The 19,862-nt window shown below is 44.8% G+C and overlaps 1 protein-coding gene across 1 annotated transcript in view; it reads right to left on the minus strand.

The window, feature by feature from the left end:
* Positions 1-2,414: 2,414 nt before the first annotated feature.
* The window catches only part of LOC126235481 (uncharacterized), a 109,661-nt gene continuing 92,213 nt past the window's right edge, over positions 2,415-19,862 (minus strand). Inside the window, exon 5 of the mRNA XM_049944202.1 lies at positions 2,415-2,508. Within this exon, the coding sequence (XP_049800159.1) occupies positions 2,415-2,508 (94 nt within the window). The remainder of the gene's footprint in view (positions 2,509-19,862) is intronic.

A 19,862-nucleotide genomic window follows, 5' to 3' on the forward strand; every position in this document is an offset into this window, starting at 1 on the left:
CAAAGCTGTAGGGAAAAGGCTATATATATATATATATATATATATATATATATATATATATATATATATATATATATATATATATAGAGAGAGAGAGAGAGAGAGAGAGAGAGAGACAGATAGAGAGAGAAAGAACAGACCATTTGTGTATATTTGAGATCTCCTCCCAAACCCTGGATCGATTTCAAATGGCTCAAATGGCTCTGAGCACTATGGGACTTAACTTCTGAGGTCATCAGACCCCTAGAACGTAGAACTACTTAAACCTAACTAACGTAAAGACATCACACACATCCATGCCCAAGGCAGGATTCGAACCTGCGACCGTCGCGGTCGCGCGGTTCCAGACTGTAGCGCCTAGAACCGCTCGGCCACACCGGCCGGCAATCGATTTCAACCAAATTTGGCAAATAGACAGCAAACTGTACAGCAATCAACACTGCGGGGTTTACAACCTCGTAGCTTCAACAGAAAATAACGGTAGAGATGTATTTAACAGCCTGTGGCGATAAGGGCTACATCACAACAGACGTGTTTTGTGGCAACAGTATCGGTTTGCCTTATCAGCCTACTTTTAGTACAGCCTAGATGTCAGTGGTAAGAAACGGCTTTCCAGCCTATGGCTGCCCTGCATGACACGTGTGTTGCGTTAGAGGAGTATTAGCCTGCTGTATTGATCTGTTACGTATGGCAGTGTATAGGTCAAGAGTAAAAAAAGCTTTTTGCCCCCCTGAATTGGGCTTTCCTGCACAACAGATGTGTTGTGTTTCAATAGCGTCAGCCTGTTTTGTCGATCTTTCTTGCAGGGGTACACCTGTGAACAGGGTCAACTGGGTGAAGGTTGAGATGGATAGTATAGAGGATGTACAAAGAGAGAGGAAAGATGATGTAGGACAGAGAGAGGGGGAAGAGATGGATAGAAGGGGTGGAGGAGATGAACAGACAGATTGGTGAGCAGTGGACAGACAGAGAGGGATAGGAGGAGATGTACAGAGAGTGGTGGTAGGAGGAGATAGTCAGAGGAAGAAGGAGAAGGAGGTGGATGGAGACAGTGGGAGGAGGTGCTGGATAGGAACATGGGGGACAAGTGGACAGAGAGGAGGAGGAGAAGATGTATAGTGCGGAGTGAGAGGGAGAGACAGACAGAGAGAGGGAGGAGGAGGGGAGTTGCAGGAAGCATGTGGGAGGTATAGTGGGGAAATGGACACGTGGAAGACTGAGGAAGTGGGAGATGAACAGAGACAGAGAAGGAGGAGGATATGGACAGAGGGAGGAGGAGGAAGATATGATCAGTGTGAGGGAGCCAGAGGAGATGGACGAAGAGAGGGGGAGGACGGGATGAAGAGACAGAGTGGGGAGTAGGGGGTATACAAAGATGTGTCGAAAGTGTATGCGGGCAAAGCTGCGTGGAAAAGGCCAGTACTGTAATAAAATTCATGCAGGACATACGTTTTCTTACTAATGATATTGAATAATGAACAACAACATGTACAAATTACTTCAGTGTATGTCATTTGTGTAAAGAACTTTACCAAAATCCATGCACTACATGTGCTGCATATTTTACAAACATAAGAGCGTGAGGTTTTGAAAGTGAATGTTCAGATTCATACGAGATCTCCATTCACAAATTTGTCCTAGTAAGCCCATACAAAATAATTACGTCTACGTCTTTTACGAATATAACAGGGACTGAAACACATTTTTTTCAGGTTTTTAAAAGATTTTATTTATTTTTTGGGGGTACGGGTAGGGGGAAGGCGTGGCCCTAGGCTGTGATAAGTTGGCCAGCGCCAGTGTCTGCATCTACACCTAAATCTTTCCCTATAATTGGTGAATTACCAGATTCTGCATGTTATTCGAGAATTTTAGCCTTACAAAACACGATGGGTGTATTTTATGGTCGATTAGTTCCCACCTAAATTTCTACGCCTCGTACCACAGTACCTTGCACAAAGCTTAATGAGCAATGGCATGTCCCAATTCAGCTGACTGTAATCTCAATTTCTATGAGCACATTTGAAGGCTGACGTGTATTCCACACTGAACAACAACGTACACAGGTAACAAAAGCGTGTGTCCCATGGTGTCACCAAATCCAAGAGCGGCCTTGTGTGCTTGATTCTCTACGTCGCATTCGGTCTGGAATACGCCATGAACAAGCGGTGGAAGGAGAATATTTATACAATTCTTGAAATTCAGTTTGCTTGCTAAACGACAACAATCTATTAACAAATACTGTTCTAAAATCCGACTTTAAAACTAAACTCCACATCAAGCTCAGAAAACCGCTTGATGCCGACTGTCCAGAATCATCCTCTGCCAATGGCGTCATTCGGATGTGGTGTGGAGTGGCTTGGGGTCAGCCCCACCTCTTCGTTGTCGGCTTTCCGTAGCTTTGGAACCGCTACTTCTCATTCAAGCATCTCTCCGACTGCATCAAGACCCTGAATGTAGACCCTGAGTTTACACCACTCCGGCAGTTTCTGGTAGTACTGGATATTGAACCTGAAAGTCAGACAAGCGGGCCACTGATCTATCGAGGCGGACTGTTATTCTGTTTTGTATTAATTATTCCATAAAAGGGCAATAATAAAAGCTCAACAATGAAATATAGGTACAAGAAAGGTAGCTGGTACGAAATCTTGGGAATGAGAAGAAATAAAATGAACGACAAAAAGAAATGAACTACTCAGAGGGGGAGGAGGAAACGAAATGATACTTAACGAATTCAAAGTGTATGTGACGTTATTCGCTGACGTTTCAGTATCACGTTTCAGGCCCACATCCATGCAGTGATTCGATTGGTAATGGAGTCAGAAAGCCATTGTATCTGCTCCTGAGGCAAGCTGGTCCACAACTGTTGTAACTGGTCCTTGATATCCTGAGTACTGACAATTGCATGGAGTTGATGTCCGATCTGGTCCCACACATGTTCTACTGGGGACGATCTGCGGACCTTGCTGGCCACAGAGGTACCTCAACAATCACGCAGGTAGTGCGCACAGAAAAGTGCCTTGTCTGGACGAGATTGTCCTTTCAAAAACGGCATCACGATGCTGCCGCATGTGAAGTAATACATGACAATACAGGATGTTCATGACGTACCGTTGTAGCATCAGATTTCCTTCAGTCACAACCATCAGTAACGTGAAGTCATAACCGAAGGTTTCCCACACCGTGACTCCAGGAATAACACCACTGTGTCTCTCGAAAACTAAAGAAGTGTAGCACCTCTCCCCAGGACACTGTCATATTTGCCGGCGATGGTCTCCAAGGTAATGCCGAACCACGATTCATTAGTGAATGCAGTGGAACGCCATTCGTCAGCAGTCCATGGATTCCAGTTATAGCCACACTTGAAATGCAGACGTTTGTATTGTGGTGCTAGGGCAGCCTACACTTGGGACGGTAAATTGCTGCTGCTAGTCTCTGACCAATGGAGCGGGACAACACAGAACATTACAGGAAGTCCATTATTTATTCTCGGATGGCAGATACAGATGTGAAAGGGCTACAATGTGCTTAGTGCTCAATATGGTGAGCCTCCCTTGTGGTGGATCATGGTCGACTAGGACCATATCAACGAGTAAGTCTGCCCTTTTGTTTATATTTTGGTCAAGAACAGTGCACAGTTCAATAACTGGTGAGCCATTAGCCATGGGGTTATATCTTCTGCATCCACAATGTTTTCAGTTCGTAAGAAGGAACAGACGACTCATCGTGAGGGTAGTGAATAAGGAATATTATAAAATAATGTGATCTAGAAGCAAGGCAAGAAAGTACAACAAGGTTATAAACTTGTTGCCTGTTATGCTGACGTATTTCTACGATCTGTTAACAAAAGTCGAAAAGGCGTAATTTCAACAGGTATGACCACTTTGTGCTCCTGGTAAAAAGCGTCCAAGATCTGAAGCACACAAGTTTCACATCATTACTTGGATATGGATACAATAAGAGACATTGTACTACGCACATGTGGACATCACACTTCCATTGCAAGCTTGAAATAGTCAAAAAACCCTTACCGAGAACAAAGTTTTATCTGCCTCGTCGTGACGAGAAAAAGCATTTCAGTGGTTGCATATACACTATCAGCACTAAAAACTAAGTACACAAAAGGCTATACAAATGAAGCAGTGGTCGGTATTACTCCGAAAGTATGAGTATCCTGAAGGAGTGTGGTGATTGCACATATTTAATTTATTGAAATGTATTGCTGACAAAGGCGGATCTACCTTTATGACAATGTTTGTCGAACGACGTGAACCGTTCCTCTCACTAGACACACCTGGGTAGCTTCTCCATTCCTGTAGCGTGCATTATTCTCAGCTGCTGACAACACACTTACCATTTTGTTGTGCAACGGATCAATTGTTTACTTTTTTCAATAACAACTATTTTATTCGCCAATCACACATTGTCAGTTTGGCAACCCTTAGGTGAATAACCAGCATCTGGCATGTGCGTGTCATTCCTCCTGAAGGGTATGCTCACCATTATTTTAATAATGCTCAGATGAAGAAAAGCAATGCAGGCCTTTGATAAATTTCCATTCCAGTCGTTCGGTGTTAAAAATATGATGGGCTGCAGGGATTGAACCAAAATTCCTACAGAATTGGAGATTTATTTTTGTCTGAATTGTTAACCTTCTCTCATTCGAAGAAGCATCACCATTTATGAGTAACGGCCACATTTCTCTCGTTGGCAGGTTTAATTGTACTTCATTTGCCAAAACACAGTATAATTTGCACAAACTCAGCAGCTATTGCGACAAAATTCTGAAACAGAGTGTCTCATTAAACAAGCAATTGGCGACCAGAGAGCTCAATAGCATACGAAAAACCTCATTGTGTCGGTTTGCTGTAACATAAGAGACGAAATTTCATGTTTATTTTCATACTAGGAAACTCTTGCTTCACTAGCTGTTGATAACTTAAAAAATGAGTCACTGGTGTGAAAAATATAAAATAGAAAGTATAACTTTTGATATAGCGCCATAGAAAAGGAAGTTCCATGTGTTTACGAACTGACAAAATACTCTCCTGCTTGTGTGCTACTACTCGTCAAAATCTCCTTTAGATGTCTCTTGCGGTTTAGGAGATATGAGGGATGTTGTGAATATTTATTCTCGCGGGCGCGACATCGGAAGCGAACGCGCTACATAGGATCCATTTTGTAGAGATTGGACACGGACAGAGACCTCCTCCCAAGTCTAAAGAAAAATTCAATATGTTAGCTGAATTCCATACGCAGCCACATCTGGTGTAATACTCACCAAACGCAAAATCATAGCGACCCCTATTTTTCATTACAAATTTTTCGAATTTTGCACAGTGTCTTACTAAAATGTGCATATCACAATAAAAATGACCAATAGCAAGATGATGGGCACTTCGCCAGGAAGCTGGCATATAAAGCTACAACTACGATAAAAATCAAATATTTTTACTACCCGGTTGCCTGGCTGGACCCGCCTGTGCTCGTGGGCGTCCGGCTACCAGCCGGTGGGCTGCAAACTGGAACAGCCTGGCTTATAAACGTAGAACCGACACATGAAACAGACAAGCTCCAAATGAGAGCAGCACATTTTATCACAGACGCAGTGTGCACCACAGTGTGATTTATTGTTGAAATTCTTCGTACGTACGTTCCTAGAAGAGTCATCCACTATATTGTTCTCTTACATGTATACATTGTGAAAAGACCATGAACGTAAAACTAGAGAGATTTGAGCTCATTCAGAGGTTGTCACAGTCATTTTTGGAGCATACCATTCGCGACTGGAACAGAAAAGGAGGATTTGGGCGGGAGGGTGGGGGGGTGTAGGGAAGCGGAAGCTGGTAGTGACAGTGGCACACAAAGTGCCATCCACACACTCCAGTCAAGGGGCTTGCAGATATAAATTTATATGTGTATGTAAAATGATAGTATGTACGAATTAATTTTTGTTTCCATATTTTATTAATGCAGATCCATCGGCAGTACGTATTTCGACATTTTAGGTATTTATTTGCCAGATATATTTCACAGCGAAAATTGTATTGTCAAGTTTCCAACTATCACATGATGCTTTTTGACATGATCTGGAGAAACAGTCGCACAGAATGTTTATTTTCAATGTTTTCATACTTACATTTGTTGACGATATGTGCGCAATGAAGGCCAAACAACTTGGAGGAATTTCGGCATGGGCCACCAATGAGACAGGTTCTCGCTCTATGAAGTTGAAACTGCGTCACCACGTCATGACAGAGAGCCTCATATGTTTTTTGGAGCCGGCCGCAGTGGCCGAGCGGTTCTAGGCGCTTCAGTCTGAAACCGCGCGACCGCTAAGGTCGCAGGTTCGAATCCTGCCTCGGGCATGGATGTGTGTAATATCCTTAGGTTAGTTAGGTTTAAGTAGTTCTAAGTTCTAGGGGGCTAATGACCTCAGATGTTAAGTCCCATAGTGCTCAGAGCCATTTGAACCATTTGTTTTTTGGAAACTGTGGCGATGAAACTTTCACTTTGAAAAACATCGGTACTACAAAGAGAAGTGTGAACACCCGTCTTGTCGAACATAAGAGGAATTGCCGCCTAGGTCACACGGATAAATCGGCCGTAGCGGAACATGTTTACCAGGAAGGTGATCATGAAATAAAATTCAGCGAGACGAGCGTCATATCAAAAACCTCGCATTATTATGCACGCTTGTATAGAGAGGCTATCGAGATTGATAAACATCGTAATAATTTTAACAGGAAAGACGAAGGTGTTAAACTGGATAAAATTTGGATGTCAGCGTTGCACCGCAAGCGTGACGATCGATTACTTTCAATCGAGAATGTTGGCATTACCAGAGACAATCTCATAGCCGACGCCACGTGATCGACAGTGGCGCCCTCAGTACTGCCTATATAATCAGCGCCTCCTCGAGTCCTCTTCGCAGTTCGCCGCTTTACCTCCGAAGATGTCTCCCGCAGTCGGAGACGAAACGTTAGGAGACAGTTTTATACTTCGACCACGGCCTATCAGCCCGGAAGTTTTACGTGAAGACAATACCGGCCGTGAAAGTTTACATTGTATGAGCAAACGCCTTTACGGGGAGGATATGTCAGTATCTGTTCGACGATTTGAAGGAATGCGCAAGAAGAAAGCACAACAACTGTGTACCCTCCCCTTCCTGTTACGCTGCAGGGACACTTGGACGGTTCCGAAATTTCTGAAGGTGAAGAGGATGTTTCGCTCGGCCCAGGCACATCGGATTTACAACCGTATGGAGTCTGCAATGCTACGTGAGAGGATTCATTAGACGCGGCGATCACTGGCGGTAACCAGCAGTAAACTTTTTCATCTCCACTTGTTTCTTAGTAATACTATGCAGTGCGGTGACTGGAATAAGATTGACGGTCTAACATTCAAAACTATGGAAGTTAGTGCAGAAATATCAGCAAACAGGCAGAAGAAGAAGTTCAGTAACTTACAGAACATTTCTGGGGGTTCAGTTGAGGACAATTCTCGAACTGTTATTAACCTGTCCGATAAAGATTTGTCAAAAGTTGAAATTTCTGTACTAGCGAAAGGAGGCAATTTTGCTGTGACGCCCCAAAACGTACCCACAGAGGATATTGTAGCAAATATTGAGGCCGGTATCCGTCAGCTTCCACAGCAGTCCGCTGACGTAATTAGGATGGAAACGGCTAGGATTTTACGCACATGTAAGCCACCTAAAAGTAATTTGTCGCAGGTTCAAAGGAAGGCGCTGAGGGATATAAATGGAGATAAAAACATTATTGTTCTTAATGCAGATAAGGGTAATGCCACCGTCATACTGAACAGTGAGGACTATCATGGAAAAATCAATGATATTTTGGTTCCCTCCAATTACAAAAAGCTCCAGAAAGATCCGACTATGAAGATTTTAAGAATGACAAATCGACTGGTGAAAGCGTCTTCATTTGGCTCCGACGATAAGAAGCTGCTTTGTAAAACAGAAGCGTACCCACCTAGACTTTATGGCTTACCCAAAGTTCATATACCTGGGATTCCGTTGAGGCCAATTGTCAGTGCTATAGGCGGACCAACACACGAGTTAGCTAGACACCTTGCCTCAATGCTGCAGCCTTATGTTGGTAGGACGGACAGTCATATTAAAAATTCAGCTCACTTCATTGACAAGTTAAAGGAAACGAGCGTGGGCCCGGATGATATCCTCGTCAGTTTTGACGTTGTGTCGTTATTTACCATGATTCCGGTAAACGAAGCTATCTTATGCATATCGGATATTTTTCCCACTGATATTGTGGCATTATTCCGACACTGCCTCACCACAACCTACTTTCAATACAATAGTGACTTTTATGAACAGATTGACGGGGTGGCTATGGGCAGTCCTCTCAGTCCTGCTGTGGCTAACTTATTTATGGAGACTTTTGAACAACGGGCGTTGCAGACGGCCAGTAAGAGACCAGCCAGATGGTATCGCTATGTCGATGACACGTTCGTAGTATGGACACACGGAGCAGAGGATTTGGATGCCTTCCTGACACATTTAAACAGCATTAATCCGAAAATCCAGTTCACTATGGAGACAGAAAGGAATGGGCAATTGAACTTCCTGGATGTGTCTGTGATTAAACGACCGGACGGAACGTTGGGCCATAAGGTGTTTAGAAAGCCCACACATACTGATCGTTATCTACACAAAGATTCAAACCACCACCCGATACAAAAAAGAGGTGTAATGAAAACACTGGTAGACAGGGCGCACAAACTTTGTGAACCTGTTTATTTAAAAGATGAGATTGAACATCTACGGTCAGCTTTCGTGAAGAATGGCTTTTCTAGCAAGGATATAGATCGAGCACTTCGCTCTAGGCAGAGAATCAGGAGTAACGACGAACAACAGTCGTCCATGGGCAAAGTTTTTCTTCCGTTCATTAGCAAGGTCACAGATCGCATTGGGAAAGTTTTAGGCAAGTATGGGGTGGAAACTATTTTCAGACCTACTAGGAAAATAAAAGAATTTTTAAGGTCGGCAAAAGATGCACGGCATCCTTTGGCTACACCGGGGGTATATAAAATTCCTTGTAGTTGTGGACAGGTTTACATCGGTACTACAAAGAGAAGTGTGAACACCCGTCTTGTCGAACATAAGAGGAATTGCCGCCTAGGTCACACGGATAAATCGGCCGTAGCGGAACATGTTTACCAGGAAGGTGATCATGAAATAAAATTCAGCGAGACAAGCGTCATATCAAAAACCTCGCATTATTATGCACGCTTGTATATAGAGGCTATCGAGATTGATAAACATCGTAATAATTTTAACAGGAAAGACGAAGGTGTTAAACTGGATAAAATTTGGATGTCAGCGTTGCACCGCAAGCGTGACGATCGATTACTTTCAATCGAGAATGTTGGCATTACCAGAGACAATCTCACAGCCGACGCCACGTGATCGACAGTGGCGCCCTCAGTACTGCCTATATAATCAGCGCCTCCTCGAGTCCTCTTCGCAGTTCGCCGCTTTACCTCCGAAGATGTCTCCCGCAGTCGGAGACGAAACGTTAGGAGACAGTTTTATACTTCGACCACGGCCTATCAGCCCGGAAGTTTTACGTGAAGATTGTCGTTAAAGGTCTTCAGTCCGAAGACTGGTTTGATGCAGCTGTACATGCTAGTCTACCCTGTAGAACTCTCTTCATCTTTGGATTCCTATTGCAACCGAAATTCGTTTGAACCTGATTACTGTGTTCATGTCTAGGTTTCCCTCTATAATTTCTACAAAACTAAATATTCCCAGACGCCTACAGATGTGCCCTATCAAGCAATCCCTTTCTTTAGTCGAGTTCACCGAGCGAGGTGGCACAGTCGTTGCCACTGGGAGGACGACGATTCAAACCCGCATGCGGCCATTCGGATTTAGGTTTTCCGTGATTTCTCTAAATCGCTCCAGGAAAATGTCGGGATGGTTCCCTTCAAAGAGCACAGCCGATATCCTTCCCCTTCCCTTACACTGTCTGAACTTATCCTCCGTCTCTAATGAATCTAATATCGCACGACGTTAACACAATCTTCCTCCTTCCTTTTAGTGAAGTTCAGCCATAAATTTGTTATACATTAAATGTATTCGAAATTGCGAAAAGGGACAACCATTAGCTATATAATGAAAAAACGACAATGAAAATTTGTGGCCGAACACCGATTGCCCGCTTATCGCGAGCGGTCGCCTTACCATTAGCCCATGCGAGCACGACCCATGGCCCGTCCCAAACCACCATATGTCGTCAACAACGTGGCTACAACCTGTGTTCCTACATCTATTGTATATATTCATTCAGGCGAGACTTTTACTTTAAAGTCGTTTGTCTGGTGTCGGCGGATAAATACGATATTGTTGTGCCGGTGTTGTTCCGAATTACAGTGCAATGGACGTTAGTTATAAAATACACACATCAAAAAAAATTTTGCATCACCCTGGTTCCCACAACTCCTGAAGGTAGACGTTGACTGTGAATACTCTATCACAGACACAGTCCCTTTGACTATTCAGAGATGTCACTAAACCCGCCCAAAGATGTAAACAACCATGCATGAGCAGCGCCTATTAGACGGTGGGGTCCGACAGCCGATCAGTTCCTGTCATTCCACCAGGAAGGAGGTGCACGGCTTGTGTTGTCTGTAGTTCAACAATGCCTGGACGGTCAATACCGCCGTTCGATCGCGTCCGCATTGTTACTTTGTGCCAGGAAGAGCCCTCAACAAGGGAAGTGTCCAGACTTCTCGGAGTGAACCAAAGCGACGCTGTTCGGACATGCAGGAGACACAGAGAAACAGGAACTGTCGATGACATGCCTCGCTCAGGCCGCCCAAGGGCTACTACTGCATTGGATGACCGCTGCCTACGGATTATGGCTCGGAGGAACCCTGACAAGAACGCCATCATGTTGAATAACGCTTTTCGTGCAGCCACAGGATGTCGTGTTACGACTCAAACTGTGCGCAATAGGCTGCGTGATGCAACTTCACTCCCGACGTCCATGGCGTGGTCCATCTTTGCAACCACGACACCATGCAGCACGGTACAGATGGACCCAACAACATCGTTTCCAAACATTCCCAACAACAGATGAAGTCACATTAATCTCTGTAGACACTTCACTGTAGTAATGTCACTGCCCGAACACGTTCTACCTCAGTCAGATGCCTCATGTTGATTCACATTCACAAAGAGTATAGAGACGCACTCGTTCTTTACACTCATTAGATGTCAGAGCGAGATGTTATTCGTCCATTTCACTGTTTTGTATAGCATAATACATTTGAATACTTAACTAAGCCATGGCTTTCGGACTATTGTGGAGGATTTTTCTCTCTTTTAAAACATATCGGAAGACTAAGAGCAACAGTACACAGCGTGTCCATAACTGAAGTTCCAGTTTCAAAACGCTGTACAAAGAGAACCACTGCTCAGAACGACATAAAATTTGAACAGAATGTTACTGACACAAGGGAAAGCGTCATGTAAAAAAAAAAAGAATGTAAAGGAAATATTACGAATAGATGACGCAGTAAGCGTTTTAACATAAATAGGTTCGCCTACAAATTACAACGGCTAGGACTTGAGTTGAACATTACACCATCTGCACTATTCTATATACATAACAGCACAAGTTCAGCAGTCAATAGTTGTGGCACTGTTAGGTAGGTACGCCCATCCACTGCGGCAAGTTCGTACCACATTGGATGCAAAAATCGCTTTTTAATCGTCCTAGGGCCAAAAACCGCATAAAAAGCAAAATGACAGCGGTTTCTAATGCTCGAGAGACTGACCCAAGGCATGTTCAATATGCTGCCCACCGATTTCTGCCACAAGTTGAAACCGAAAAGCAGCATGTTCCACAACAGATAAGAGAGTCTCGGTGGTCATGTTCGGAATGCGTTGCGCAATGCGTGCCATCAGTTCAGCAACGTTCGTAACTGGAGCTCTGAACACATCTCTCAGATAATCCCAGAGGTAAAAGTCACACGAATTGAGATCAGGTAATCTGAACGGCCACACTGTACGGAAATGACGGCTGATAATTCTAGCATTTCCGGAATACCTCTGCAGCAGCCGCATCACTGACTGTGCAATGTGCGGAGGAGCGCCATCTAGCATTAAAATGATCCTACCCACACATTCACGCTGTTCAAGTTTTGGAATGACGTCGGTGGGCAGAAGACTCTCATAGCGTTTACCAGTGACAGTACAGGTAACAGTAGCCGCAGGACTCATTTCCTCGGTAAGATGTGGCCCTACTATAAACGATGCCGTCAACGCGCACCACACAGTCACCTTAGGAGAATGGAGTTCATGCGCGTGCGGATTTTCCGTTGAGTTTCCGTTGCCCTTATGCTGCAATTCTGCATACTGACGTCCTTGCAGATGGAAGTCGGCTTCGTCTGCCAACAGAGTATGCCATGGCTCTTCGTTGTCCACTTCCATGCGAGCAAGTAATTCCAGAACAAACGTTTGTCTTGCTGGCAGGTCAGCAGGAACCAACTTCTGAAAATGGGTAATTTTGTATGGGTAGTAGTGCAGGATGTTTCGTAGGATTTTAAAACACCGTGTTCGCAGGCACGTTCAACGTCCGGGCAATTTCCCATGCCCTGCACGTTTACACACCACCGCTCGATCCCCCCTGCAGCACTGACCCAACATTTTCAACAGACGTCGGGTCAACTGCTTTCCTACATCTGCCACATTACACTTCAAAAGAACGTGTATTTTCGAAATGTGTAATCATTTTCTCCAAATACTTAGCAGACATCGGACCAGTGAGCTTTGTCATCCCCTTGAGCGTCCGGAACTTCTGCAGGGGTACTAGCGCACAGGAGCTTTAACAGCAATGACTTATTTGCTTTCAACTCTTTCAGTTATTTCTCTAGGCCAGGGATGCTTGTTATTATGTCGCTCTTACGGAGTTTGTGCAATGGTCAGACGACGGTATGTTTGTACGATTTTCATGTTTGAACCATTTCATGAACACGGAATTTAAAAGCTCGGCTTTCGTTTTGCTATCTTCAGTTGCAACACCAGACTTGTCAACAAGGACTGGATGGAAGCATTAGACCTGCTTAGCGATTTTACACAGGACCAGAATTTTCTTAGGTTCTCTGCCAGATCTTATGCTAAGGTATGACGTTGGTAGTTGTATTCTTCAGACATAGATCTTTTCACAGATGCACCAATGTCTACTAACTTTTGCGTGTCGCCATTTCGCCGGCCGCGGTGGCAGAGCGGTTCTAGCCGCTTCAGTCCGGAACCGCGCGACTGTTACGGTCGCAGGTTCGAATCCTGCCTCGGGCATGAATGTGTGTGATGTCCTTAGGTTAGTTAGGTTTAATTCGTTCTAAGTTCTAGGGGACTGATGACCTCAGATGTTAAGTCCCATAGTGCTCAGAGCAATTTGAACATTTTTTTTTTTGTCGGCATTTCCGGGTTCTCTTTCGAACTGAGATTTGAACAGCCTCTGCTTCGTCAGCATCTTCCGAATTTCGTTATTAAACTACGGAGGGTCTTTCCCATGCTTTATCCACTTATTAAGCACATAAACCTCTAGACCACCATTTCCAATATGCTTAAAGTTTGCCCATTGTAAGTAGCGTGAATAAAAGGACGCTATGTGCAAGAAGCATGAAGCGCCCTTTGAATGTATCCTGATAGCTAAAAGAGCCACGCGCACTTTGAATAAGAAAATGCTATTTTACACTGAAATCAATATAAAAGATAGGGTCGCCACCAACTCAAGCCACCCGACCAAGAAGAGGTAGCACTGAGTCGGAATATTACTTAATTTATTAATAAGAAAAACACACAAAAGAACATTCATTGTAAAGTCATTGATAAAGAATGGGATGTAGTTATTAATATGATCCAGGCATTCTTCCCGTGAATCAAATATTGAGTAAAGTAAAGAGGGCGTGAACACCATGCGTAAGTGCAGCCTGCAGCAAGATTCGTGAAAACACGATCTATTCCAGAGCATTTGTTTCAGATAAAAAAAGGGACACTAATCACTACACCTGTGCACATGGAAACGCTATAGGTGGGCCAACAAGGAAAACTACAAGGTAAATGGCGAAGGTAACGGCGACGTAACATCGGTACACAAGATAAGATTGAAGGCAAAATTATTTATTCCTTAAAACATTGATGTAGTGCATCTATAGACTGCGGTTGCATGCTAACTATGTACAATTGCTTGTGAAATACTATACGTTTCATAACAGACTCGCGTGCCCACTCGGTCCGCGGAGACAATTTCTATGGACCGTGGCCAAATTTCAATCACATGAGACAAGGAAAATTCACAAATACACAAAAATTACCAAGATCCGGAAAAGATTAGAAGCATACACACACAGTTGTAGGCACATAAACATTCACACTGAACCGAGGGCACTTCAACATATGCAACTCCTTTGTGCTGCGTTCCTCTCACGGATCAGAGTCAAGACTGCATTGGGAATCAAACTGAAAGTCTACAAAAGCCTTGCATTCCCTGCTGCAACCCAGTAAGTAAATCTTTATAAGACCAAAAGCTAAAAGCTCCCCTCTCTATGTGACAACGCGCCACGTGGTCAGTCCAACTCACCCTTCTTCGACTGGAGCACAGCTGTGTACGCTTCCCGTACCGGCGGCAGACTGCCTCCCGCTTCTCCAGCCTCTTCCACGCTCCGCGTGGACCGGAAAACCCCAGGATGCCATTTCCGCCACCAACCTAACGCAGGTGGATTTCTCACAAGTAGCGGAAACCTCTTTGCCGACATGACCACTACGAGAGTTGGCAATGAAAGGTGGCTACAGGACCCTTTCATCACCCCAAACGTCCCGGAGAAGACTGTGCCGCGAATTTTCTCGCCATGCTAGGAGATTCGCCAACAGGCTTCGAAACAAACATACCCTAACGAGTAACAATTGCAACAGTAAACAGCAGCACAAAGGAGTTGATTAATCTCTTATATCCAAGTGAGCTTTATCTGACCTTAGTCAATAATTGTGACCTCATGCGGTCCGCAAAGCAAACAGAACAAATTAAATTTATCGTGATATACTACGATAACATCATGTCATCTGACCTACTACGACCACAACCATGAGATATTATTTTAAAATTGCTTTAACCAACTATCAAAAGTTAACATAGAGACATAGGTGAACAGGTACATAATATATATAAATATATAAACAAATACAATGATGCAAAATCATTATCACGAACCAAAGCAGTATCATCTGGTGCTGACATATATAAAAACATGCAAGTGAAAGTGCAACATACAATATTCACAACAAATACAGTGATACAAAATCATTAATGAACCCAATGGTATAACAGCTGGTAAATAATCACCTATGGAAAATAAGACATGAGTACAAAAACACATCCAGAAATCAACTCGTTGACACGCTGTCATTTTTCAGTTTCGCCACATGGTTGTTTCACTGGGTATTCTCTTTAGGTGCTGGGGTGGGCGTCTCTTCTAAAGGCGACTTGGAGGATAAGCTACTAGGGGACCACAACACTGAACTGGGGAGTTCGCAGCGGCGTTGATTGTAACGTCCGTTGTAACCCAGGTTGTTCATCCTAGACAGCACCCCGTGACGTTGCCTCGTGCCCGTTTCCACCCTCTGCGTCCATACTGTGGGATGGTTCGGCGTTGCAGATTTGCAGGACATCGCCACTTGTGGGCCCTGCCTCATCATCGAGAAGGCGGCTTGGCGGTCGTCGTCCGTGTGTTGTGGAGGAATGTGTTTTACCGACACACGCCCCTGTCTCCTGTCGTGTCAACGGGGAGACACGCGCTCTTCTGCGTCGCATCGAGGTCGACGTAAACTCGTGCGGGTGTCGGGCTTGAGACCCGCTTATCACCTCTTTGCACCGTCCCAGCTGATGCGTCAGTGGTGGGACCCGCGTCCCTCCGGGCAGTGGGCGTTACCTCACCGCAGCAGCCGTCTGGACTAGCGGCGCTCAGGGATCGGCGGCCTCGCCTGGTGTGCGTCATACTTTCCCTTTCGCTTGTCAGATGACCAGCGCATGGGGTGGAACGCCGGCCTTCAGCTGGCGCTGCCGTGGTGACACGCCTGCGGGCTCCGGTGTGAGCCTGCGCCTGGGGGAAGACCAGCATCCCCTCCCCTCTGACGGGGAAACAGCTGTGACCGCTCGCCGCATCACTGCTTCGCCGTTGATGCCAGGGTTCGGCAACGCCTGCCGTTGGACCAAGCCCTGTGCTTTCTGATGCGGAGGCTCCCTAGGCGGCCTTGCACCCACTTAAGAACTGCGCTCACAGGGATCGTTACAAAATATCATGTGTACAGATTACCACAAAATCTTCGGAGTTTCTCACTCCTGATCAATACATGGAATAGTGCCCAAAATTAACTTGACAAAAAGGGCCTTCTTAACATTACTAATAAAAAAACAATGAAGAAAATTAAATAACCAATATTCAAACAAACAAAAAATCCTTTTTATAAAATATAGTTCCAGCATTACATCTGCTGTCAATCATTCAGGGTATATCTTGTACAAGGTTTGGTCAGGATTTGGATAGGATTTGGCGCCGCTGCTAGCTACAGACACAAAACTCTACCTGCTCCTAACTACGCTCTCACACACAATCTACACAGCTCGTACTAGTCACCATCACCATATAGCCCGACTACAATTCCCACATATAAACAAAATATTCCTTTCAACACCAATACCCATATCGTTGTTCATCGACTGCTCCTCCAAGGTTTGCAGAACATGTTTGCTGATCTGTGAAAAATTTCCGAGACTTCTTTTCTATGGACATTGCATAATAAAAGTTATGATTAGTGAGACACAGAAGGTTCATTCAAGTCACATCTGGAATGGTAAATGTTTCAACATCTATTCATCAGACTAATGCAAAAGGTCAGTGAGCATAAAAATGAAAATAAAAATCATCCTATCCTATTAGCAAACACATAAACACTTCGTCCTATACGTACATAAAAAAATACTGTCAAAAGAAATCCATTGTCCAGGGCCATGAGTACCCAACTTACTGCTATCATAAGATACTCATAATGATTACACACTTACTCACCATATGTCCCCAGGGGTCCTCACCTACCGTCATGTTATTTTAGCTTGGATGTAGTCGCATTGATTCTCTATTAAATATCGAGCTGCTTGAGTTTATAAGCTGTTTCCATATACATCTTCTGGGGTTTCACACCCTGGTGTCCTCAACCGTACCTAGTAGTATGTGACGGCAAGTTACACTTTCCAAATATCTTATAAGATGGCAACTCTGAAAATCAAACACTATTAATCTCCCTTCATACACAAGTCCTTCACCTACAAGTCACCAAGTTGCTTCATTAACATCGCAGTACATTTGAAAAATCTCACTGAATCATGCTCACCTAAGGGGAATAAGAACACTAAAACTGTAATTTATCATCAAAAATTACCTTACGACTATTGACTCGCCACGCCAACACACCCCATACCTTTTTAGTCGCCGGCCGAAGTGGCCGTGCGGTTAAAGGCGCTGCAGTCTGGAACCGCAGGACCGCTACGGTCGCAGGTTCGAATCCTGCCTCGGGCATGGATGTTTGTGATGTCCTTAGGTTAGTTAGGTTTAACTAGTTCTAAGTTCTAGGGGACTAATGACCTCAGCAGTTGAGTCCCATAGTGCTCAGAGCCATACCTTTTTAGTCATCAAAGAACGAAAGCCATCTTACTGTAATAGGAAACGATTCATATGAGCCTCATAATCATTCACATTCAGATGTTTTGAAACTGCACAACACTACTCCTTTCTGCTGACAAGAAGAAATAACTACACACATATTGGGGACCCTTTACAATACACAGAAAATATACACTTTAATTTTAATCACACCAGTGTGAATCAAAACATTGGAAAATATGCACTGTAATTTTACTCACATAAGAATGAGTGCGAAAAAGCATATGGGTAATACGTCATTCTGACCTCCGAGGGGCAAGATCTCCTGCTTCTTATTCAATGTAAGGTTGCTGCTTGTTGTACGTTCGATAATTATTCTGTGGTCGGTCACGACTACCGTTCCTAGGTCCGCTATAATTACTCCAATATCTCTGCTCATTACCATATCTTCTAAACTCCCGGGGGTGTCTTTGATTTACTCTCGGCGAATGATGACGATTGGCATCGTTCGTTCTGCCCGCGTTCCGTGAGGAATCGCGACGCTGCCAACGCTCGCGCGCCCTGTAACTCTGAGGCGACCCGTTACGTCTGGAGTGCCACCTGTCTCTACGGCTGCGGCTTCGCTCGCGCGGCCGCTGCTCGTAGGCGCTCTGACCGTAATTCTGCGTGGTGCCATTCGCATCGCACTCAAGCTCTAAAAGGAAATTGCGAAACCCCTCTACGTCATCCTTACATCGTCCTGCAAGGATAACGTGCCGCAACTGCATTGGAAACTTTCCCAGGCAAATACGAATAATTTCTGCAGGTCCATAAGGATCGTCATGATGTTCATTCGCCTGCAGCATGTGCTCGAACATCTGCACAGGGCTGGAGAATTTTGACCTGTTTAACTCTGGTAGCATAATGAGTCCGTGTTTTACACGACTTTGCGCTGCCACTGACCAATATATCGACAGGAAGTGTTGACGAAACTCCCCAACAGTGTAGCAATTGCGTGCAATTGACCTCATCCGCGCCGCTGGCTCACCTTCGAGGTAGCCGCACATATACTCTATTTTGTGCGCACTGGGCCACGTAGGAGGGAGGGAGAACCCGAACTGCTGTAACCAGGCCCGCGGGTGAATCCCCGTAGCAGAGTTACGGAAGACTTCAAACTTCCTCACGGTCAGAAAATGTTTAAAGTCAAATTCGTGAGTTTCCCTTGGCGAACGTTCCTGAGGGGATCCGCGCCGTTCCCACCTGGTACGAGATCCGTGATCATGACGATGATCAAATTCGCCATCGTTCCCGGAATCATCGTCGGAATAATGGCCCTTTCGTTCATTTCTTTCAACTTCATGGGCCTTTAACCCTTTTAGGTGAAGTTCTAAACGGGCCATGCGCTCACATATTCCCTCGGTAACCCCTCTTTGTTGTATTTTTATTTCACACTGTCCACGCGGACATTTCATTAGCGACCGTATTTCGTCTGCATCCGCTGATGACGAGGTAATCGTTTCCCTATTATTGTTAGACTTACGCGCCACTGCGTCTGAGATCCTGGCTATTTCTTCTCGCATCTCTCGGTGGGCCGTGTCTTGTTTTGTTTGCGTAAGCCCTTGCTCTCGCTCGAGAGCTATTATCGCCTGGCTGAGGGTTTCTACCTGCGCGCTAAGGTGGACTGGGCACTTAGCCGCAGTGTCCTCTATTCGGGACACAATAGCCGCGTGGTCACTCTGGCATTGTTCTGCTAACGCGCGGAGATCCCTGGTGGAATTTCGTCCTACTCGGGACTCAAGAGCCGCTTGTTCACTCTGGCATTGTTCTGCTAGTATACGTATATTCCCGGCGAACCTTTCTTCTTGCTCCATCACCTGCTTGCTAATGACTTGGTGCCCCTCTTCTAAGGCGAAGATGCATTGGTCAATGATCGCCAGCTTCTCCCCAACACCCCGTACTATTTCACTAGTCAATCTTTTATTCGCTTCCTCGATATGCCTCCTATTTTCTTCTGCTTGTTTTTTATTCACTTCCTCGATATGTCTCCTATTACTGTCTAGTAATTGTCGTAGAATAGCCTGTAATGAATTTGCATCTATCGAATGATTCGAAATCACTACGGCGGGCTCAGGATGGGCAACACTTGTACTTGCGTTTTCCGCGTTTCGTTCCTGGTCGGACTTGAC

Source organism: Schistocerca nitens, chromosome 2, assembly GCF_023898315.1.
Source record: "Schistocerca nitens isolate TAMUIC-IGC-003100 chromosome 2, iqSchNite1.1, whole genome shotgun sequence".
NCBI classification, from domain to species: domain Eukaryota; kingdom Metazoa; phylum Arthropoda; class Insecta; order Orthoptera; family Acrididae; genus Schistocerca; species Schistocerca nitens.